The following is a 24,169-nucleotide window of genomic DNA, read 5'->3' on the forward strand; positions in this document are numbered from 1 at the left end:
AAGTTCTAAAAATGGGTCCCACATTTTTAAGTTTTTGAAGTTCAAAAACAGAACTGAGTTAGGTGCCAAACCTGGTTTTGGAGATATTTGAGGATTATTGAGTGATAGGAAATGGGTTATAAAGTGATGAGTAGTGATATTTGAGTGATAAATGATCATTTTTTTTTACCCAAACAGCCCCTTATTTTTCAAAATGAAAATATCAATAAAATCAACTAAAAGTAAAAACTAATATATAACCTAATACTAATATAACAAAGAATAATAATTTGGTGAAAAATTGATATCAATTTTATCGATTAGGTTTGATTACGAAAATGCAGAGCACATTTATAATGTCATTTTTTCTTGTTATTTCTCACATCTAAAAGCTCATTATCAAGTCGGTCACCAATTAGGTGTAACAACTTCAAAGAACTTCATTATTTTAGTTAATCTGCTAAATGCTCTAAATACTAAAGAATTATCAAGAAATTTTTTTTTATTTAATCATAAAGCTTCCCTTCCTACCCCAATCCCAAAGGGGCTCTAAATCTCTAAAATTGTGAAATGTGAAAGAATTTACATAATCCAAAAAATTTAGTCCTTCTAAATTTATAATAAGAGTTTTCATACTGAGCGAAATTTAGGTACAGTTCCTTAGCTGTAATATGCTAGGTTTTCCAATTAAATACAAATACATGATTGTATTAATCAAGAGAGCACAAATAGAAGTATCTTTTTCTAAAAATAATTAAATTCAATATAACTATGTGTTTGAAGTTAATTGAGTTTAAGGAGATGTATTTTACTTCTACCCTTTTATACTAATGATGTACTGCATCAAGATTATTACTATTATTAATTACAAGCAGCAGACCCACGCGATGTGTGAGAATAAATAAATATTATGTAATGAGGCATGTAATATATAAAAAGTAACAATTATTTCAAGTATTTTTTATTTTCAAAAAAATATTTCTACAAATATTTTTTTATTTGTTTTCTCTACAAATATATCATTCTATTATTTTTTTTTTTGTTGGATTAATATTTTTAAGGTGAATCATATTCTTCTAACTTCTGTTGCAGTGTATTATATTTGCCTAATATACAACTAAACTTTATAAGTTTCAAATTAATTATTCAAATGTCTCAATTCTTAAGGATTAAGAAGATTATCATTATAATAAAAAATTATTGCAAAATTACTATATTATCTTAACCAAAATTAAAATGAAACCAAAGGAAAATATATATATACTTTATAATTATTTATTACTCAAACAATAGGTAGGCACATTCAAATTCATAACCATGTAGATTGTGTTTTGATATAAACTCAAATTCCTATTTCTAAAAAAATTACTAAGTATTAACCTAAGCCAAAATTCAATCTAAGCTATAAAGGGAGAGAGAAGACTTTGTGATGGAAAATTAAAAAACAACAATATCAATACTAAAAAAAAACCCATCAACCTTAATTAGAGTTATAAAAAAGAATCCCATAAAAAAAAGAGTTATAAAAATGAACAAAAATACACCGAGAGAGAGAGAGAGCACTCACAGTTTTGTGTGAGAAAAATATGGATTGAATGGTAGAAATTATATCAAATTTATACCAAAAAAAAAATGGAAAGAAAAGTCAAAATATAAGAAAAAGAAAAATGTGAAGGAAGTGTAACAGAAAAGTAAAGGGTAGTGGAGAAATAAAGAAGCAAATAGAAGGGGAAATGTTAAAAGAAGTATAACAGTAGGTGTGAACTAACAATAAGAAGAAGAGTTTTTTTTTTTTTTTTTTTTTTTTTTTTTGAGAATAAGTAGAAGAAAAGTTTAAAAAGAAAAAAGAAAATGTAGAAAATAAATAAATGATATAGCCGCTGATGTGACTCAATAGAGGCGTAATAATAATAAATGCTACGTTTCAGCTTATATATATAAGCTCAAGTTACACCTGGTATAACTGTAAGTAATGTTACACTAACCAATAGTTTTTAATTGGATGCAAATTTTGACAAATCCACTGTTAGATTACATTATCTTCATATATTTTTCATATTTGCAAACTTTCAAGGTGATCAAAAATCAATAACTATGTTATCAATCAATTTTTTAAATTCAAATTTTTGTAGTTTGAAATAAAGCATAAAAGATTATTTTATGGATCAAATGGTAAATTATATCTAATTGACATGAAATTTGGCATGTAAGTTAAAAACATATAGAACATGTAATACAATGGATAGATTTTCAAAATATAAATTCAATAAAAAGTTCAAGAGTAGTGTAACATTACTTAGAATTACACCAGATATAACATTACTTAGAGTTACAGCAAATATAACTTGAATCCAACCCTATATATATGTAAAGTTGTGATTTACAACTATATTTTTGTTGGCTTTAATTCCGTGTTAAATTTGATTGTATTTTGTTCAATCATTTCCCCTGTATTTTTTGTGAGATTTAATGTAAAGGTTGAGTGTGAAAGTTTGGTGAAGACTTGTGAAGAAAGTGAAGTTCGCGACTGGCTTGCGAGTGGACAACCTGCGAAAGGCCACGTGAGAAGTACATGTTGAAATATGAACAGTCTCATGCCAAGCTGGATTTCACAAGTCACTTTGCCACTCAGGCTAAGTTGCAAGTGACCCGTGAAACTCATTGCCTCAACCTTTTTGAAATGTTTTTTTCTCATTTCTTTACCAACACTATAGAAGCCCACATTACCCACGAATTTGTAAGGAGCTTTTTAGAAAGAAAATCCTAGCAATACACTTGAGAGTTAGAGATTGTAAACCCACAATCATCTACACAATTTCTCTTAATTTTTCTCTACTCCTACCTCTCTAATTACAAATCCTTTAGAGGTTCTTAGCCCAAACACTTACTTTACCAAATTTGAATTCTGAGTGAAGTTTTGGTGCATGTGGGAAGTATTGGAAAAAGCCATTGATTGACGGATGCAATTTGGAGCTGATTGCAAGATCCAGATAACTAATGAAGATATGGCTCGGTGAAGCCCATTGGTAACTGGAACTTGGAGGGTTTAAGTATATTGGGTAGATTAGGCTTGGAGGGTCTTTTTGATATTTGTGTACTCCAGTTTTATTCACTAGCAGATCGATTTCAGCTTGGAATGTCGCGGAGAGGCTTTTCACTGGGTACTTTGGTTTTCTCTTCAATAACACGTCTCGGTATTATCTTGTGTTTGCATATCTCTTCTCTTACTCTTTCAGTTTTATATTTATTGTTGCTTATTTGTAGTTATGACTTAGAAAGTTGTTTTGGTTATTACATATCATTTACTCTTGCTCCGCACTTAGATAATTTAAAATAAAAGCAATTAAGCCATGTTTTTAAAATTAGAGGTCTAAACAAGTTATAGTGTTTTACATTATTTGAGTTTTCAATATATATATATAGATAGATTATTGATTCATGTGTGACATAATGGGATATATATGCCCCAAAATTTGGGCAAATGTTTGTTTATTTGGCGTTGGACAACATTTTAAGAGATAATAAAAAATAGATAGTGTAGATACATCATTTTGTAACTTACAATTAACCTTATTTTATCAAAATTATTATATCACATTTTAGGCATAAAATTGTAATTTTGACTACTTGCTTTCCAATTGCTTTTTTATCAAATAAATCTTGAAATCACAACAATCAAAATAACAAGTCATGAGCCTTAATTGGATCACCATATTGAAATATATCATGAAAACAATTTTTAACGTTTAACATGTATTCTGGTAAATATATAAGTCAACAATAAATATTCCAAATTCAAGATCTAGATATGTTTTGAGTGAAGATCTAGATTTTAAAAGCATAGAAAAAAGGATATGTAAATTAATGCGACATAAATAAATATGGACAATATTATTTACAAAAAAAGAAAAAGGTTTAAATCCACTTTGATTAAGCTCTGCACCCATCAATACATTGTTATGCAAATCAAGCTGTAATCACGGTCGGCTCTATAGTATAGGCAAATTAGGTAGTCGCTTAAAGCCTCTAAATAGAAAAAGATTCCAAATTTTAACGTTATTTCTTTTATTGTAATAATTTTTAAGCTCAAATATTAAATAATAAATAAAATAATATATTTTTATCAAATGAAAAACTGACAATTACTTGACATATGTTCAAATTCCAATAAGTGCAGTGTACAAGAGCACCGGACCTAAGCTAGTTTGGAATGACCAAAAACAAGAACAAAATTTGTCTTACCATAGGTCTATCACTATTTTGTTTTTAAATCAAGTAAACAGATTTTAAACATGGCTACCAAAGCAGATGTTATCTATGATTGGATAATTAAGACTGTAGCTAAAATCCAATTTTGCTAATAGATTGCTTATCTAATGTGGGTTATATTGGTAGACTTATTAAGCAATTTTAACTGAAATGGCATTTTGTCTGCTCCAATATATATATATATATATATATATATATATATAAAATTCTTGAGATAACTTTGGGTCTTCTTAAGAGAATCAAACCTTAATCAAAATCCCACAAAATCATCCCAATTAATGGACAGTAAATAAGCCAAATATAATAGAGATGAGTCTGTTTTCTTAATAAAAAGTTAGAAAAAATAGAAGGGTTTGGCTACTTTTTTAACTGGAGTTCTCCTTTTATTTTACATGCATAATAGCAAGTGATAGTGGGTTTTAATCTTCACATTTTATTTAGTTAATAGGTGATATGACAGTTTCTCATTAAAAGTCTGTTTGGTTGCAAGGATGGAAAAGTGAGGACAAAAAATTGTGGAATGATGGAAAGGTGGGAGGATAAAAAAAAATTTATTTTCTTTCCTTTTTGTTTAGTGGGGAGTGAAAAAGTGAAAAGAAGGAAAAAATGAGTTCGAATAAATTTATTCATATACCCTTATTAAAGAATGATGTCCAATTAAAACAAAAAAGTGACAAATAACCGCAAAAGAAGAACAATCATCCAAATTTATTAAAAAAATAAAAATCATGTCCAAAAAAAAATCACATATAGTTAAAAAATAAAATAAAAAAGAAGAAGAAGAAGAAGAAGAAGTGCCTAGGCTTAGAAAATCAAAAGAAGAAAAAAATAGAATAGAAAAAAAAAATTTAAAAAGAAGAGGCAGCGTTCCCCCCCCCCCCCCCCCCCTAAAGGGCAACATTAATGACTAGAAAAAATAAATAAACGCAACGTGAATAAGCTCATGTGCACATTGGCATTTTTGTCAATAAAAAAAATTCATTTCCACTTAATTTCTTTTCATTTTGAGGAGAAAACATTTTGGTGAGTTTGGAGAAAAAACACTTAGGCCTCACAATTTATTTTTCTTCTTCCTCACCCAACCAAACACACTCCAAAGTTTTCTTTCTCATTTTTTCTCCAAAGTTTTCTATCTACCCTATTTTACCTCCAAACAAACACACCCTATAACAAAAAGAAGTTTCAGTTAAAAAAGTACTGAAAATAAGTCAAATTCAAAATGAAATAGAAGGTAAGCCAAACCAATAAAAGCCAAACCCAAAATGAAATAAAAGTCAAACCTTTGATCAAAATTGAATCGAAATCAGACAAAATCACCTCAATTAATGGACAGTAAATAAGCCGAATATAATAGAGCCCATTCAATTGTTTTGATAAAAAGGTTAGAAAAAATAGAACGGAACCAAACCTTAATCGAAATCAAATCGAAATCTCACACCCTATCAAAAATTTAAATTTAAAAAAAAAAACAAAACAAAAAAAACAAAATCGAAATCCCACAAAAACATCCCAATTAATTTTTTTTTCTCTCAAATCATCCCAATAAATGGACAGTAAATAAACCAAATATAATAGAGCCCATCCTTTAATTTATAGTTTGGGGCCTTACTTTATAGCCCAAACTGAAATTTTGTTTATTTTTAAATGTGGTGGCTTCTTTGAAGCGCCCTTCTCATTGATAAACTCTTCAACATATCATGCTTCTCTTGGTTGTCTTGGATGTTTAAGATTATTCAAAAAAAAAAAAAAAAAAAAACACCTAGCCTAAAAAAGAAGAGTATGCAATACTCTCTGTTCAACATTCTTATACATGCAATTTATCAAATAGATGACAATGTCAAATATTTCCAAAGGAATGATTTCTTCATTTTTTTTTAAAACTAAATAGTTTCGAGATTATGCATTCACATTTTTATTAGTATTTGTACTTAGTTTTCACTCAACATATTAATTTACTTTCTTAAATGTTTTTGATGGGGTTAACCCTCTTTATTTTCCGCCCTTAATGAAAGAGCAGTGTACTAACTTTTTCATACCATCTCACAAGCATTCACCTCATCTAGACTCCACTACATTATGAATAAGTAATAGGTTATGAAAATATACATTTTTGGTGTTCTAGCAATTTCCTCAATGAAAATGAGTATTATTTGTTAAACATGTGGTTCAAAAGTACATTTAGTTTTACCATCTCTTATTAAACAGGGGTCTTTGTCCAATGCATTTTGAGTACTAGATGTGTTACGAACACAACACGTGTCCATCATTGATCACATGTCGATCTCGTGTCTCATTCAATATATTGGAAAAAAGCACTTCTCTAACCAATATGTTTTATTTTAGTTTCAAAATATTTTCAAGAAAGTTGTTTTCTTGAAATTAGTATCTTTGTTGATTAAAAAAAAAAAGTTAGTATCACTGAAATTTCATATTTACAAAATATTACAAAAAGTTATTTGCATAACACTATAAAGTTATATTTGTGGAAGAAAAGCTGCTATCAATCATTTGGACACATGATCAATCCATAGGATTATTAGAGAAGTTCAAACCCAAAATATACATAGGTAGAGAAATTTGGATATTAGAGAGGTTCCAGCTATTTTCAAGAAGCAATTAGGTGCCTCCCAGTCTCAATTGTTATTAAAATTTTAATTTTATCAATATCTGAAAATTATTGGCATTCATAAATTGATCTTTATTAATACTTTTATACACATAAGCTCTAGTGAAAATTACACTTACGAAATGACATAGGTGCAATATATTAGGTTCCTAATTAAATTTAAATACATAGGTGTATTAACCAATGAAAAACACATAATTTTATTTTTTTTCAAGAACAATTAAATTTAATACAACAACTTCAAAAAGAAAAGGGGACAAAGTGATAGCGTGGAAGTCTGGTTGGTCTTGCACTCCAGAACACTTGTGTATGCTTTTCAAAGAACGTTTTATGTAATGACCAGGATTCTAATAAATATCAGCTGCAAATAAGAAGAAAAAGTTTCAAAATAAAAAAGTTGTGAGGCTTTTATGATTCATATCTTGATTTTCATAAAAATCTTGCCATGTTTACAAATGACTAGTACCATAGGTTTCACTTGACAAATAGCAATCACGACCTGTAGCATAGGTGAAACTAAACTACTGGTACCACTCAAGAATTCCACCCTCCTTTCTCTACCTCCAAAACATGCAAAACCCTATTTCCAACTAATCCCCATACGAAAAACACTTACCACCCAAAAATGATTTGTCTTAAAATATGATGGTTCCCTTAGGCATTTCTTAGATACTTCCCTACCATATAAACCTCCGGATCCCAGCCTCATGGTCCCAATGGAAAGGCCGGAACAAAAAAGTTGTCATTGTGAAGACATTGAGGGCTAGATATATAAGTCCCATGAGAAGCCAGCTTTGATAATCACTAATATGGGAATGGAGTTCATGAAATAGTGGTATCGTGTAGTATCTGAACTCAATCAATAGAGCAGGTACCAGATCCGCAGCAGAAGCCAAGAAAAATGCTAAGATCCATATCTTCCTCTGAACTTTTCCTGCCAATGATAGATGCCAAAGCAGGATTCATTAACCATGTTTTCATTTGCTCCATTTTCTGTTAATGTTGGGGAAAAAAAGTACTGTGACAATAAGTGATAAGAGCTTGTACTAGACCAATGTGCTGAGGATGAAAAACCATGAATAAACATAAAGCGGGACTAGAAGGTACTTCATTGACCAATGAACATTGATGACCTTCCTCCACAGAGAGAATGGATAATGCCGATTGTCAGCTATAAGATAGGGATGGGCTATGCTGAACAGTCAAATAACCATGTGATGAAACAGTAATATAAACAAAAAGTACGTCATTAATTGCAATTTATTAGTAGATTGCAAAAACTTCAGAGTATAAATATTACTTTCTTTCCCCCCTTGGATTAGATAAACATGTAGAAAAAGTTTTACAGAACAAAAAGGGTCATAGAAGGATGTGAGATTGCAAAAAGCGCTAGAAAAAAAAACCTTTCATGTAAGATTACTTTAGTAGACAAACCACAAGTAGTAACAAAACCCAATTCACACACATAAATTCACAGATCAAAACCATGAATAGCATTTTCTTCAATTAAGTTTATTTTGATATTACTCTAAAAGCATCAAGTTCAACTAGGTGTAGCAGACAAATGAAGAAGTCCCTATGGCAATTTGCTTAGGATGCTAACTGGTTCTCTGACCTGTAAAAATGTACAGAGAAGAAGCCAGCAATAACAGCAATGAGCATTTGAAAGAAACTGGTGGGCCTTCTCTTCCAAAATGACTGGAACATGTCCATAATTTGGCCTATACTGCAGTGTAGAGGAGCCACAGCAAGAGCAGAAACCAGACCAAAATACATGATCTGTCAAAATGTGGTGAAACTGTGTGAGCTTCTTTTGCACCTGCCATATCAGGACATACAGTGAGAGACAAGCAACAAAGGCCCTTCATATGCCTCAAAGTTAAAAGGAGTAAGAAACATGAACAATACCTAGAACTACACTTCCATTCCAATGGACAAAGCTAAAAAAGCCACAAATACCATGAGAAAAGGACTAAAGAAAACCAAAAGCTCCCACTTCCTATGCCATAATGCTAAAAGGATGACCTCAACTTCATCAAGCAAACCTACAACACAGCGCCAGTAACTGAATCATAAGGATCAAGAACAAAAAGTATAGATGGTGAGGCAGAAAGAACCAATTTGGCAAGCTACAATATTGGCAGGCTTATCTTCCATTGTTTATAGAAAAAAGAGAGTTAATCTAGTAAATTAACTTTCATCATAACATAACACGATTACATCCATTACAAACTAACAAGTTGATCCTCAAAATGAATAAATAAATAAAATTAACAAACTTGATGAGTGATTTGTTGAAAAGAAGCTTGCACTAGGCATAGATTGTTTATCAGTACCCAAGGCATTACTGAACTTTCTCCTTCTCAAATTTGAGTTTGACGTAACATTATCATTGGAAGTTGATCTATTAGTTTTCCTGATTGCTGTGTCAATATTATTTTCTTCTACATTATCTCTTGGACGGACCAGAGTAATATTTATAACCCCAGTGCATGCAACAAAAAGCATCCAAACTATAATCGTCTGCCGAATGACAACAGCCAAGGCACCAAGCTACATATAACAAAATGAAATTAGTTTTTACCACTAGAATGTAATTATTTATTTCTTTGTTTGAGGATGTAAATCTATTGATTTTCAAACAAATTTAATGGTTCATGAAAAAGACTTAAGTTGAGTGCCTTACCACTGCCCTGCACCAGTAACTCTTCTTCAAGCATGCAAGATACATAGCAAGCACTGCAGTCAGCGATGCAACATCTGTATAATAGAGAAAAGTGAAGAACCAGTGAAGGGGATATAAAGCTAGGACCACTGCAAAAATTGTTGCTTTTCTTTCACTAAGAGTAGGTCTCAAGAAGGTAATTATCTCATACACAATTATACTGCATAATACTGCCAAAACACCATTTACAGTTCGAAGAAAGGCAGTGGTGCAGACTTCAGAAAATGATGATGCTTCTGGTACTATAAACATGGACAAGTGAAAGATAGTACCTGCAGAAGTTTTAAATTGCATGTTTCAATTCCTTTATCAACATATTTGCTCCATATAGGATTAAGCCAACATGGTAAAATCAGCATTTCAAGCCCATTGAGCTTAAAATAGTTGATATCCCATCATATGCATAAAATGATATATCAAGACAAATCATTCTTGGAATAGCAAAGGTCAACTTCCAATTTTCAAGCAGCTTATATTTTTATCAATAAATAGTCATGGTAACAAACAACTATTATAATTCATAATACCTACAGCCCCACTTCCATCCAATCTTTTCATTGTTTTTCTGTCCTTAGCCCAGAATACAAGTTCAACCAAAGCAGAAGCCACATTCAACTGAAAATCCATTGGAAAAGCAAGAAAATAAATAGCTAATGATCCTAATTCCAAAAGCACCGCAAGGTACACCAAAATGCTCTCTTCTCCCCTCTAATAGTTCTAGTGAAGTAGTGCAAGTTTTTGTCATATCCAAGTCTTAGTGAGATTCGAATTCTAATAAAAAAGTTTCCAAAAGGAAGGTAGATAGTTCACATTGAAACACCAATTTTTTTTTTTTTTTGGACGTGGAACCTCACCAATGCAGTGCCATTTGGACCACCCAGGGAGTAAACCACAGAAACACACGACCCCACCTGCCAGAACCATGTATTAGATAATCCAGGAGAACTCATACTAAGAATTGAACCCAGGATGTCTAGGTCTATACCAATTACAAAGTGAAAGTTAAATATGACCAACTTTAATCTCTCATTTTATTCAATCTTTCTTTGTTAAATTGTCCATTCAAGTGTACCCCCAATTCAAATATAAAATAGTGGAAGTTCAAATTCATCAAAAAAAAGAAAAAAGAAAAAACAGATTAGAAAAGAAATGCAAAAGGTTTAAGAGGACGTACAGGCCAGGAGGGGTGGTAATCATGGGATCCCAGTTTCTGAAATTGCCAATGCAGTACTGTTGCGCCTGAGTTATGTGGAATATTTCATCCTATGCAATCAACCCAAAAAGAAAAAAAAAAAAAATCAGAAATATTTTTCAAAATCATTCATATTCTTTTGGGGTTTGGAGTTTGGGACTTACCATGTAAGGCTCTGGAACTGTGCGGTTAACAAGAATGGAGACAGAAATGAGCCACAAACTCACAATCACTGCCACAGTTACTTTTCCCATTTCTCTGTCTCTGTCTCTTTCACAGAATCTTTGCAGCTATGGGATCCTTGCTGGTCTCGTCCTATGACTCGCGGTCTGTCTATGTGAGTTCAAATCAAAACTGGGTTTTGATTGTATTGCACAAGAAAGTCGAGCTTATTAATGAAGAGGCAAAAGGAACAGACTTCGCTAAAAAAGACTTTAACCAGAAATTTGAACTAACTGAATTATCCTTGATTAATTAAAATTTTGATCAAAGTAAATAAATTTTTAAATTTTCGAAATTAATAATTTGATTGTCTTTTTTTTTTTTTGAGAATATTTGATTATCTTTTGATTCAAAAGAGAATCAAATGTTAAACTTTTTGTTGTTAGTTTATTGAGCTTGACGGGGGGGTATTTTTTTAGTTGGTTATCAATAATTTTTTGTAAAAAAATAGTTGTTGACTCTGCTTGGCGCGGATTTTTATTTTAGTTGTAAATTTGTATGTAATAATCTTTAGATAACTACTATTTTTTTTGTAAATTTTCTAAGAATATAATGAGGATTATCATTTATTTATTGGTAATAATATTTTGAAAATATAGTATTCACTCCATGAAGTTCACAGATTTTTTTTAAGAAGAAATTCACAGCTTAATGGAAGTTTATATCTATGTTTTCATTTGAATTTTTATGTTTAAACCGAGTTAAATAAAAATTAAAAAGAAGAAGATTTCAAATAGGTAATATAGGATTGTGTAAATTATGCTAAATTGGTTAGTGTCTTAAGCTCCGTATGTTTCGACATAAAATATTTTCAAATATAAAATATTTTATATGTAAAATATTTGCAAGTGTTTGGTAAGAATTGTGACCTAAACATTGCAAATATAAATCAACCCCATCAGCCACCACCAATCATTGCAAATACATATCCTGTAATCCCATCTTATCGACCACCGTCATCCACCTACCCAGGCACCCAACAGCCACCAGAATCACCACCAATAACCAAATCACTACCAATCACTCAAGAAATAGCCATCAGAACCACCACCAGAGATTCAAAAAACTGCCCCCAACTACCAAAATAACAAGCACCAACCACTGAATCATGACCAACCACCCAAAAAAAAAACCACTGACAATTCAAAAATCTATATCAAAAAGGCAAAACCACCCATAAAACTAGATAAAAAACCTGAAAAGAAAACCCATGAATAGAGAATCTAATCTGAAAATCCAACAACCCAACAAAAAACATCCAACAACCTAGCAAATCTAGTAGTGACAAAATTGGAACAGCCACTAGCAAAATTGGAACAGCCACCAAAAACCTAATCCACCACTTAGAAGTCAGATCCGATTTCATGAGAGAGACGAGAGGAGGGAGGACGTGTGGAGTCGGTCTATAGGTGGTGCCGGTCGGGAGGTTATGCTGGTCAACGGGTGCCGCTGGTCGGTGGGTGATGCCGGTCAATGGGTGGCGCCACTAGTAGGTTTTGGGAGAGATAGATTAATGGGTGAGAGAAGGAACATTGGGTTGTGACTATGAGAGAACTGAGAGAAAGAGGTAGCGTGAGAGGGAGGGAGGGAGGGTGAGAGTTATTGGGATGAAGGCTAGTGAGCAAATATAAAATGTTTTACCAAAATTTGAATTGTAATATATTTTACACAAATTTGTTTAGGTTGATTTGGTTGACCGAAAATATTTTCCTTTTGACTAAATATTTTATTGCAAAACAAGCATTGTAAAATAAAAAAATATTTTCCTGCAAATATTTTACATCAAAATAAACGAAGTGAGTTCTTTAAACTGCTTTGGAACCTCGCATATACAAATTAAAACATTTACAAAATCTAAACAATTCTAAATCACAAAAGAAAATTAGAAATGCATTTTCTAAAACCTTTTATGGCCTTCTAGAGGTTGGAGGATAAGGTGTGAACAAACCAAAAAACCAAAAATAAAAAAGGGGGAGGGAGGTCAATTGTAATTTGTAACTCGCAACTCATAAGTAATCACCTTAACTTTCACCTTTTACTTCTCTTAAAAAGAGGAGGCTTGGGGATCTTGGACGACATAAGCAATCATAGAATCATTTGTTGTGTGGTAATGGAGACGTGTGGATTAAAATCTGGTGCAATTCACCCTATCTACTCTCACAAAAAAATTTCACTTTTCACTTTTTTTAACTTTCACCTTTTACTTCTCTTAAATTTTTTCTTAATCTTTTTTAATCAATGGTTGAGATTCAAAGTTTCTTTTTTTAACTATCAATCTCAATCATTCATAAGTATTGCACTTGATCTCAATCCGAAGAGTGTAAAAGGGGTATGGGATTCCTTCTCCTATTTTATCCATTTTAAAATAGGAGATTGTAGAAATTTGCACTTTTGGCATGGCCATTGATCTGGTGAATTTATATTGAAGGAAAGATTTCAAATTTTCTTACTTATTTAGTATAGCAACGGATAATGAATGATCAATTTACTCATAATTTCCTGAGGATGAAAAAATTGGAATGTCACAATTTTTAGTTCTTTGAAGCATTTGTAGCTCAAGTTAGATGAGACTCTCATATTCTAACCTTCCTTTATAGTAGGGGAGGATAGACTGAGTGGCAAATTAACCAAGAATGGTAAATTTAAAATTTGGTCTTTCTGAGCCACCTCAATGGCCATTAGTGGGTGGATTTTCCTTGGAATACTATTTGGAAGGCTAAGGTACCAAGAAAAGTAGCATTATTGAGTGGACCATTTTAATATGGACAATTGACTATCTAAAAAGGATATAATTATTGTGAATGGATGTTGTATGTGCAAATCTTGATATAATATCCTATAGTTATATATCCACCCTCTCCCATTTTTGCAAACTAGGGAGGTTTTGAGAAGACCTTTCTGCATTTAAATGGGATATATAGTTACATTTTATGCTACATATTTTCATATTGATTTTGAGTTTTTTTTTTTTCTTTTTTAACTTGTACTACCAAAATTGTCTATGGAAAATTTGACAAAAGACAATATTTCATTTTATTAAAGAACATATTCTCATATTCATTGTCACTTTTTTTTTTTTTTTTTTAACTTAGACTACCAAAAATAAACTTAACATGAAAAATAATTTCCTTCCTATACTTATATTTCACATTTCCATATTCATTATCTTTCTTTTTTTAGAAATATATCCATTGTTAATAGTCCTATATATATATATATATATATAGTTGGGTTCAAGTTACACCTGGTGTAACTCTAAGTAATGTTACACCACTCAATAACTTGTTATTGAATTAATATTTTGAAGATCCAATCATTAAATTACATGTTCTATATGTTCTTAACATGCATGCCAATTTTCATATCAATCAGAAACTATTTACCATTTGATCCATAAACTCATCTTTTATGCATTATTTTAAACTACAAAAATTTAAATTTTAACAATTGATCGATGACATGGCTATTAATTTTTGATCACCTTGAAATTTTGCAAGCATGAAGAATATACGAAGATAATGTAATCTAACGGTGGATTTGTTAATATTTTCATCCAATTAAAAAATATTGAGTGGTGTAATATCGCTGTAGCTACATCACAAATATATATATATATATATATATATATATATATATATATATATATATATATATATATATATATATATACATATGTATGTATGTATATATGTATGTATGTATGTATGTATACTTGTACTTCTTGATGGGAACATATTAATTATTTTTATCATTGTTTCAATATGGGATATAATTTTTAAAATATAAGGTTATATTTTTTCTTAATTTTTTATATAACCTAAAATATTAGATTATATAAAAAAATTAAGAAAAAATTAATACTTATTAATTGTAAGGTTTTAGATTTGATAGTGGGATTGTATTCATTTGGGGCATCATGTTTGTATAATAGTATTTTTACCTTATGCTAAGAGGAAGAAGAAAGAAAGTGTGCATGAATCTGAAGAGTAAGACTTAGGAATAGTACTTAGGTGTTGTTCTTTAGGTTCCCCTATTAAGATTTTAACATGTAGATATTTTCATGAGATAGAAGTGTATTTTCTAATTAAGAAGCCATATGATTGAATCTTAAGAATGAAACTTAAGAAACAGTACCTAAGTTTTGTCCGAATCTAAAATAATGTTAATAATAATAATGTAATTTTTTTTTGAATCCCGATAATAATATAATTAAGTGAGTAATAAAAAAAAAAAAAAAAAAAGGAGATAATAATGTAAGTGGGCTGGGCATCTTTTATTTTATTTTTTTATATCAAAGATGATAGATCACGGCATCTTTTAAGTTTTAATAATTAACAGAAGGGGGGAAAAATAAAAGAGTAATCCGACCTACCGGATTCGAACCAGTGACCTAAGGATTGCTGAGTAAGCCCACTACAGTCCTCCGCTCTACCAACTGAGCTAAGGTCGGATAGCTGTTCTTATTTGGTATTTATTACTTTATAAATCAATTATTAAACAAAAGACCGCAATTGTGACATATTCAGTTATTTGCAGCCTTTAAACCTGGTCTGACGATTCTTCGATTTTTTAATTCTTGCCTCTCCATTTTTTATTACTGACATTTTTTTTTCCTTTTTTTTTTTTGGTTCACGGGGCCGGGGTGGGGGTTGGGGGGTTAAAATGATAGTGAAAAACATATAAAAACTTTTGGCAATCAAATAATTATGATAACAAGTTTTAGCCTTCTTGAAAATAATAATAAGAAGAAGAAGTTTTAGTCAGTAAAATCATTTTAGTCCTCTCCAAGCGATTTTAATGAATTTTGAAAATACAAAAAACTAAAATTTAAAGTTATAGAAAAGATTATTAACAAGAGAACTTGACATGGCTGCATTGAGTAGAGTATGACATGTTAGTGGATTCCTATTATTTCAGTATATATGTTTTTTATTATTGAATGAGAGATCTAGAGTTTGAATTATTAAGGTGAGGAGGAAAACACACACACACACACATATATATATATGTTTATTTAAATAACAAAATTTTTAACTTTTATACATCCACTATTTCACATATCTTTTTTCACATCTACTTTCATGTGTTACAAGATGGACATCCCCATCTATTATGGATGTGTGTGAAGATTGTGAAAAAATATATTTTTTCATTTTCCCCTCTTTCATGGCTATGTTCTTTAACACTTTTAGATTAATTTATTTTAAAAAATTAAATTAGATGTATAAATTTATATTTTTAGAATAATCTCTTACTTTGATTGCAATAAATATGAATTAATTATTTTTATTCATTATTTTCATGAAGTATAAACTTGTAGTTAATTGAGATTATGGAGAAACCTAAGCGTAATAAAGAGTTCAAAATCAAATTTCTAAACAAACTTGTATCAAGGTGGATTTGGCAAAGCTTCCAGCGAAACAAATTGATCTTCAATAGTCGTGGGTTCAAAATATTATTAAATATGAAGGGCAATTGAGTAAATTAAGCTAGATTTTAAATATTTTCTTTTAAATTTTGCCCCTTGAACTTAAATTCTAGTTCTGTAACTATCTTCTTTAATTAAGGATGGAGCTGTTCATGGACTAGAGAGGTAATTAACCCCTCGACCCCCTCTCCCCCAAATAAATCATAATAGTATATATATTCTGAATTTTTAACATTTAGGTCCAAGATAATTACTCTTGGCTCCCCCTCTCCCCAGAAGTTAACAAATTGACCCTTAGAACCCAACCAAAAAAATAAGCCCATCACTTTGTTTGATTGCCTCTCCATGGGCAAACAATAGCAAAATCCCCAAAACAAGTAACACATTCTTGAACTGTGAGATACAAAAAGAAAACCCTTTTAGCATCTCATTTTGTATTGTTCTTAAGGAATGAGAAAGTAACTCAAAAAAATTTACCAGACACTGTAATATATGTAAAATCACACACTTTACTTTGCTTAGAATAGTGTTTCTTTGAGAGAGACGAATGATTCATACTTAGACTACTCTCACTCACTCTTAGCTCATTTTTGTGTGTGCTAGAAGTTATTGAGTGGGTAACGAAGAGGACTATGTGTGTGGCTATTAATTTTTAAGGAAATACAACTTTTTGACTTGCTAAGTTAGTGGGCTACGTGTGTGGCTATTAAATTTTAAGGAAATACTTCTAATATTTAACTTGTTAAATTGGTTTAACTTGAAAGTTGAAACGTTGGAGGTTTTTTTTTTTTCCTTCTTTTTTTGGAAAACGTATTAGAGGTTTTGTGAATAAAATAGTGTTAGTATTTAAATTGAATAGTTATTTAAATAAATTACTAGTATTTCTTTTATAAAAAATTGATAGTTACAACGAAAATGAAGAATTGAATTCTAGATGTCTTGAAAACATTATAAGGGGTTAACTAGTTAAAGTACAAAATTGATATTGACAATAAATTAGTATTAATATCCCTGAGTGGTGTGTATGGTTAGATTGGTGAAAAATACTATATCTAAGTTTTGTCTTCAATATATATTTAGAGTGAGCTACAAATTTTAGTAGATAAATTTGATAAATTGATGTGTCATTGTTCACAAAAAGAAATTTACATTTGTTTATTATGTGTTGAAGTGGGCCTAATCACATGCATTAATGCATGATTTTGTAATTTTTTTTTTAGTAGCCTAAGAATTTTTCACTCCTATCTTCTTTTTGTTTACATATTCCTTTTAATTCTCAATTTGTAGAGCTATAAGATTTGAAATTGATGAAACATCTGAAAATTAATTAAATAAATAACATAAGGAACTATAAACATTAATTTTTATAAAAAGATAATCTCATTTAGTTACAAGTAAAGAAAATTTTTAGTGTAAATTTTGCTCCTCTAAGTCTAAAGTCTAGCTCGGTTCATATCTATAATATGGCCAAAACTTGTAGCATATAACTGAAACTTGTTGTTGCAGCTGTAAGCCTGTAATAGTTGTATTATCATTTGTCTTTTCTTCCCTCATTATTTTGCTATATCTTAAACACGTGGTGATGGTAAGTTGCCCATTATTTAGCTTTCTAACATAATCCCGCACATAATCATGTTTTAATGGGAAGTTGAACATAACAAAAGTAGTAGTCTGATTCTCCAAAAAAAAAAAAAAAAAAAAAAAAAAAAAATCTAATTAGAAATCATCCTCCCTTGAATCCTAACTGCACAAACCGACAAAACTCTCATTGGTTTATCTTCCTGTTCAATAGTCACATGACTCGCATGAAAAATTATTCCTATTGGCTCAGACGGATCGCAAAGTCGGATATGTTTTCCATCAGGCTTGCATTTGAAAATTCTATTCCTAAAACTATTTTTTAAACAATTTTTTTTATCGTACTTTTCACAGATAATCTGAAAACTTCACGCTTTTTCCGCTTCGAAAGTCTATATATATATATATATATATATATATATTTGACAAAGTTTACTTGACAAATTGACTATAGCTTACCGTTATAATCTTACTCAATATTATTAATATTACTATATTTTTAAAAATTTAAACATTGAATTATATGTTTTTTTTATACTTTTAATACATATATAAAATTTTATAATAATAAGATATTATTTAATATATGATTTACAAGATTATATTTTATACATAATTTTAAATTACAAAAACTTGAAATTTAAATAATTTATTGATGACCTCATAGTTATTGATCTTTAATTTCTAGAAATTTTGCAAACATGGAGGATATAAGAAGAAAATATAATCCAATAGTGGATTTATCAAAATTCACATTCAATAAAAAGATATTGAGTAAGGTTATAATCTTAGGTTACAACCAATTTTGTAACTAAACTTTGTCCTTTTTTTATATCATTATTTTAATATATTTTTTGATTAAAATTAAATTTTATAAAGATTTATAATAGAATCTCTTACTACGACATATTTTAAATAGTAGAATACATAATTTTATATACAATAATACAATCATAATAATAATAATTACTATAATTAACAATTTTATATTACTTTTAAAAATTAAGTAGAGAATATGATGTTTTGTTGAGCTTTTCGAGCACCGCGAAGGTTATTGACTAGTTTTAACATAAATTCAAGGTAAAATTGTGTCATTTTAGTATTTCACATACAATTTTCTAGTGGCATATATATATGACAAGATCACTACAACTGGTCTATATGTGTAAAAATTCAGTTAAAATATGACAAACGGATCAAGTTCGAGTATTCAATTTTGACCTACTCGAATATGGGTTAAAAATGACTATAGGTTAATAAGAGGTCGGATTAAAATGAGATATTAATCTTATCACTCTTACCTTTAAGCTATTTTTAATAGTTGGGTTGACTTCAATGGCAACTCCAAAACTTTTTTTAGGGGAATTATTAGGAAATTTAAATTAAAAAAATTAATAAAAAAGAATTTGAATATATCGATTTATCAACAAAATATATATATATATATATATATATATATATATGAAATTTTACAATTTCCTTCTATGATATCTTATATTTTAAAAGAGAAATGATATGTCCACAACATTTTTACAATATTTTTACAACAAATCCTAAGTGGCAGGATGTTACTGGTTGTTATTGTTGGGGCAAAAAAGTAATCTTAGTGTTAGGTTCAAATTTGAACCAATAACAACTAACCACCTATGATTTGTTGTAAAAATGTTGTAAAAATGTTGTGGACGTAGCACCTCTCATTTTAAAATTGTTACATGATGGTTCATTATTAGTTTTTATTATCCATTGTCAATATGGCTAGGTGTGACCATTTTATTTTTTTAAGTTTGTATAAAATTTATTATTTTTATGTGGTTGTCATTATTGCTATAAAGTTATTTTTAACTAAATGAAGAAATGCAACTCACTGACACTATATCATTTATTAACCAACACATCCATATCCATCCATACATAAGTATTACACTAAGTATAGACTTAACCAATCAAATATTTGAATAATTACTAATTTTACTGTTTTTTTTTCTTTAATCACTAACATAAATAATACATTAAGTGTCCAATTGTTGTTTAGTTTTAGGTTATACTAATCTATGATAAGAGTGTACAAGATTTTAGTCAATGTCTGCAAAAATATTTTTAAGCATAAAATAAACTAATAGAAAAATATTTTTTTATATATAATTTTTTTAAACCCCTGAACAACAAGTGCAGCCACCTTTGGTCGACTTGGTGATTCTTTACTAGTTGGATCGACTTGGTGATGAAAAATGATTGTTTTTTTCACATATAAATCTTAATAAGAAACTGTAATATATTACCTTTTCTATTTCGTTCCATACAAATTAACAAAAAACAAAGAAACAAATTAATCGCTCCAAACTAAAATTTTGATTATACATAAATCTTAATGCTTATACTATTATAGTTCGATAATTAATTTTAATTGTTCCAGTTTAATAAACTCATAAAATAAAAAAAGAGAAATTGAATATGAAAGTACAAAGATTAGCTCTAGGTGTATTAAAACCTGGACATAAAGTAAATTCGCTTGTAACCAAGATTTAGGATCTAGAAAAGGTTGATTCTACTTAACTCAACTAGTAAAATTTTTGATGGTTGAATAAGAGATTTAAAGATTAATTTTCGCTTACACAAAAAACGGTTTGCTATTATAGTATTTTTTTTTTTAGAATATTAAGTATTTTAACATACATATGGGAAGAGGAGAGAGAATGCCTTAAAGAAACTGACACTATTATTTTGATTTAATAATAAAGAGTTATTATTAAAAGTGAATGTCACAAGTTAAATTTTTTTTTTCTTTTAATCTGAGAAATATATATATATATATATATATATATATATATATATATATATATATATATATATATATATCCAACAAAGGCCAGCAATTATTTGTGATTCCACTGCACATGTCGACGAATGATTGACAAACCCAATCCAGCACGCGTTTGGTTAATTCTGAACTTGAAGAAGGTCCACTTTGCACTGTCCATTTTTGCTTCTAACGGAGTCAACAATGAAGAAACCCCACGCCATTTGTATTCCTCTTCCAGCTCAAGGCCACATAAACCCTATGCTAAAACTTGCCAAACTTCTTCATTCCAAAGGCTTTCATATCACCTTTGTCCACACAGAGTTCAACTACAATCGCTTAGTGAAGTCTAGAGGTCAAGACTCTGTCAAAGGCTTAGATGATTTCAGGTTTGAAACAATCTCAGATGGCTTGCCTTCAACAAACCAGCGAGGAATACTTGACCTCCCAGTTTTATGCACAACCATGCCTGTTGATGGGTTGTGTTCACTCCATGACCTTATCGAAAAACTCAATAATGCTTCATCAGATGTGCCTCCAGTTTCTTGCATAGTTTCTGATGGGGTTATGGGCTTTACCTTAAAGGCTGCCCAAGAATTTGGCATTCCGGAGGTGATGCTCTTCACTCCTAGTGGTTGTGGTATGTTGGGTTATCTTCACTATGAAGACCTTAAAGAAAGAGGCTATTTTCCATTGAAAGGTATATCTCTAACTATGCCACAATGGTATGATTGATAGAGGCTAATTTTTTTTTGTTGTCCTCTTTATTTGTTGCTTCCCAATCAGTGTTAAGCATATATGATTCAGTATTAACTAAAAAAAAGAAAGAAAGAAAAGCACATGCTAAGATATATACGGGTTGGTCTAATGATTCAATTTTTTTTTTTTGATAACAGGCCCCTTCTTTTGTTTCTGTTATTTGGGGTGAGGCTTGTTTACCTGTGTAGTTTGTTTTCTCTCTTAATAAAATTTTCGATTAACCAAAAAAAATTAGAAAATACTTATACTGTACTTTGATTTATGAGAAAGTGGACCATTCCTGTTTTTTTTTTTTTTTTTTTTTTATGATTTATATTTTTGTTGAAAGTTCTTCAATGGTTTATATGATTTAGAGGAAATAATTTTTAAATTTATTTGTAAATGATAAAAATAAATTTAGAATTTTAGTATACAATATATAACTAAAACTAACTCACCCACTTTACCGATTTGAAACTATCCAAATTTTTAACCGACCTGCCATTTTTATAATCTGGTGAGTTCGTGGTGGTTTAGAATTTTCAAAATAACTCTTAAAATGTGTTTAAAGTGAAACCCATTAGGAAAAGGAAAAGTCAAAAACTAGTATTGTCCTATACACATAGTTGCAGTGGGTTTGCATGTGTACTGTAAGACAATACTAGTTTTTACCACCGACATGTCGGTGGGAAAAGCATTCTATATCATAAACTTTCGGTTGGGTCTGCCTAGGGGATGGCCAAAACCCTTACCTGAAACCTCCGCATACTATTCAAGATGTCGTGGGTAAAGAGAATTGGGTCAGGTTTGGGAAATAAATTTAATTTTTCAGGTCGGAGCTAGGACGTCTTCCTATAATAGTTACTGATGCAGTTGAAATGAGAAGTTTACACATTTAAAAAATAGTCAAGTACTTGAAGAACTCTAAGCTTTCACATTAAAAAAAGAAAAAGAAAAAAGAAAGACATATTTCTTAGGTAGTATATAAAGAAAAGGTTAAATAAAATCAATATATATATATATATATATATATATATATATATATATATATATATTATATTTATTTTACACATTTTGTTATTCACTTATTTGTCTCAATCTTGTACGTAGATGGGGGCTGCTTGAGTAACGGATATCTTGATACTGCCATTGATTGGATACCAGAAATGAGAGGGATTCGATTGAAAGATCTTCCAACATTTCTTCGGTCCACCGATGAGAATGACATAATGTTCAATTACAACTTAGAATCAGTGAAAAATGCTGTGAAAGCTAGGGCTATTATCCTGAACACGTTTGATGATTTGGAAGAAGAGGTTTTAGAAGCCATCAAAATTAAGTATCCCAATCTTTACACTATTGGTCCACTGTCTATGCTTAATCAACAACTTCCAGAAACAAAGCTGGAGACTGTTGAATCAAACTTGTGGAAGGAAGATAATGACTGCTTGAGTTGGTTAGATAAAAGGGAGCCCAATTCTGTTGTTTACGTGAATTTTGGAAGCCTAATAATAATGACTTCTGACCAATTGAGTGAATTTGCTTGGGGACTTGCTAATAGCATGTATTCATTCTTATGGGTCATACGCTCAAATCTTGTGGATGGTGGAGATCAGATCATATCGAAGGAATTCATGGAGGAGACTAAAGAAAGAGGATTCCTTTCAGACTGGTGTCCACAAGAAAGAGTTCTTAGTCATCATTCAATTGGAGGATTTTTAACTCATTGTGGATGGAATTCTACGTTGGAAAGCGTTTGTGGGGGAGTGCCACTGATTTGTTGGCCTTTCTTTGCTGACCAACAAACCAATTGCTTTTACGCATGCAACAAGTGGGGGATTGGGATGGAGATTGATACGGATGTGAAGAGAGAAAAAGTTGAGGGGCTTGTGAGAGAATTGATGGAGGGAGAAAAAGGGATGGAGATTAGAGAGAAGGCCATGGAGTGGAAGAAAAGAGCCCAAGCAGCAACAAAATCAGGTGGGTCTTCTTACACTAACGTTGTTAGTTTAGTGAGGAAACTAAAAGAGCTTACGGATTTTGACTTTGATAAGGTTATTTGAGGTTCCATGGATTTCCCATCAAAAAGTGGGTGACAATGCATGATAATTAGGTGTTTCACAAGAAAACATTTGGTCCAAATTCAAATTTTCATAGAACTTTTGTTAAGAGACCTAAAGTAAGATTGATGTTTTAGTGTTTTACGTTTGTGTATGTATAAGACTCTCTTATACTTTTTATTAAGAATTTTGCCAAAATACGAAGAGCCTTGTAACTTAATTGGCATTTTTTAGTATTTATAGTAAAAAAGGTCTAACATTATCCCTCATTCTCTATGGTAGGTCTGTAACTTTTGAATTAAGAAAAATAAATAAAATTGCCACCTCATATATCTAAAAAATTAAAAATTCTCTTCTATGCGACTTTACAATGTTGTCTGGGAGGCCTTTTTATTGCCATAACACATGGGTTGCATTCTCATAAAATCAGACAATAGTTCCTAGTTTTTAAGGGCAGTCAACTCCAATATTAATGCCAATAAAAGTATATAGTGAGCGTGATTTCATAGATTTTTTATCCAAAAGTTGGTGACAATGCATGTAACATGGTAAGTA

General features: G+C 30.3%; 1 protein-coding gene, 1 non-coding gene and 1 pseudogene across 2 annotated transcripts; 1 reads left to right on the plus strand and 2 right to left on the minus strand.

Annotated features, from left to right (window-relative positions):
• Nucleotides 1–7,255: 7,255 nt before the first annotated feature.
• LOC142642384 (dol-P-Glc:Glc(2)Man(9)GlcNAc(2)-PP-Dol alpha-1,2-glucosyltransferase-like) lies at nucleotides 7,256–11,386 on the minus strand (annotated as a pseudogene).
• Nucleotides 11,387–15,375: 3,989 nt separating this feature from the next.
• TRNAY-GUA (transfer RNA tyrosine (anticodon GUA)) lies at nucleotides 15,376–15,463 on the minus strand. Its single transcript is given in 2 exon segments — nucleotides 15,376–15,411; nucleotides 15,427–15,463. It is a non-coding gene; the product is annotated as a tRNA-Tyr (tRNA).
• Nucleotides 15,464–20,902: 5,439 nt separating this feature from the next.
• Nucleotides 20,903–23,809, plus strand: LOC142642733 (7-deoxyloganetin glucosyltransferase-like). Its single transcript, XM_075817151.1, has 2 exons — nucleotides 20,903–21,516; nucleotides 22,665–23,809. The coding sequence occupies exons 1-2, from the start codon at nucleotides 21,021–21,023 to the stop codon at nucleotides 23,615–23,617; spliced, it is 1,449 nt and encodes a 482-aa protein (XP_075673266.1). The 5' UTR covers nucleotides 20,903–21,020; the 3' UTR covers nucleotides 23,618–23,809.
• Nucleotides 23,810–24,169: the final 360 nt, after the last annotated feature.

This window comes from Castanea sativa, chromosome 7 (genome assembly GCF_040712315.1).
Source record: "Castanea sativa cultivar Marrone di Chiusa Pesio chromosome 7, ASM4071231v1".
Taxonomy (NCBI): domain Eukaryota; kingdom Viridiplantae; phylum Streptophyta; class Magnoliopsida; order Fagales; family Fagaceae; genus Castanea; species Castanea sativa.

What these genes read in the sequence shown, in the direction of transcription:
- LOC142642733 (XM_075817151.1), top strand. Translation starts at nt 21,021, where the DNA reads ATGAAGAAACCCCACGCCATTTGTATTCCTCTTCCAGCTCAAGGCCAC. An exon ending in AGGCTATTTTCCATTGAAAG is followed by an intron (nt 21,517 to 22,664) that starts GTATATCTCTAA and finishes TCTTGTACGTAG; the next exon opens with ATGGGGGCTGCTTGAGTAAC.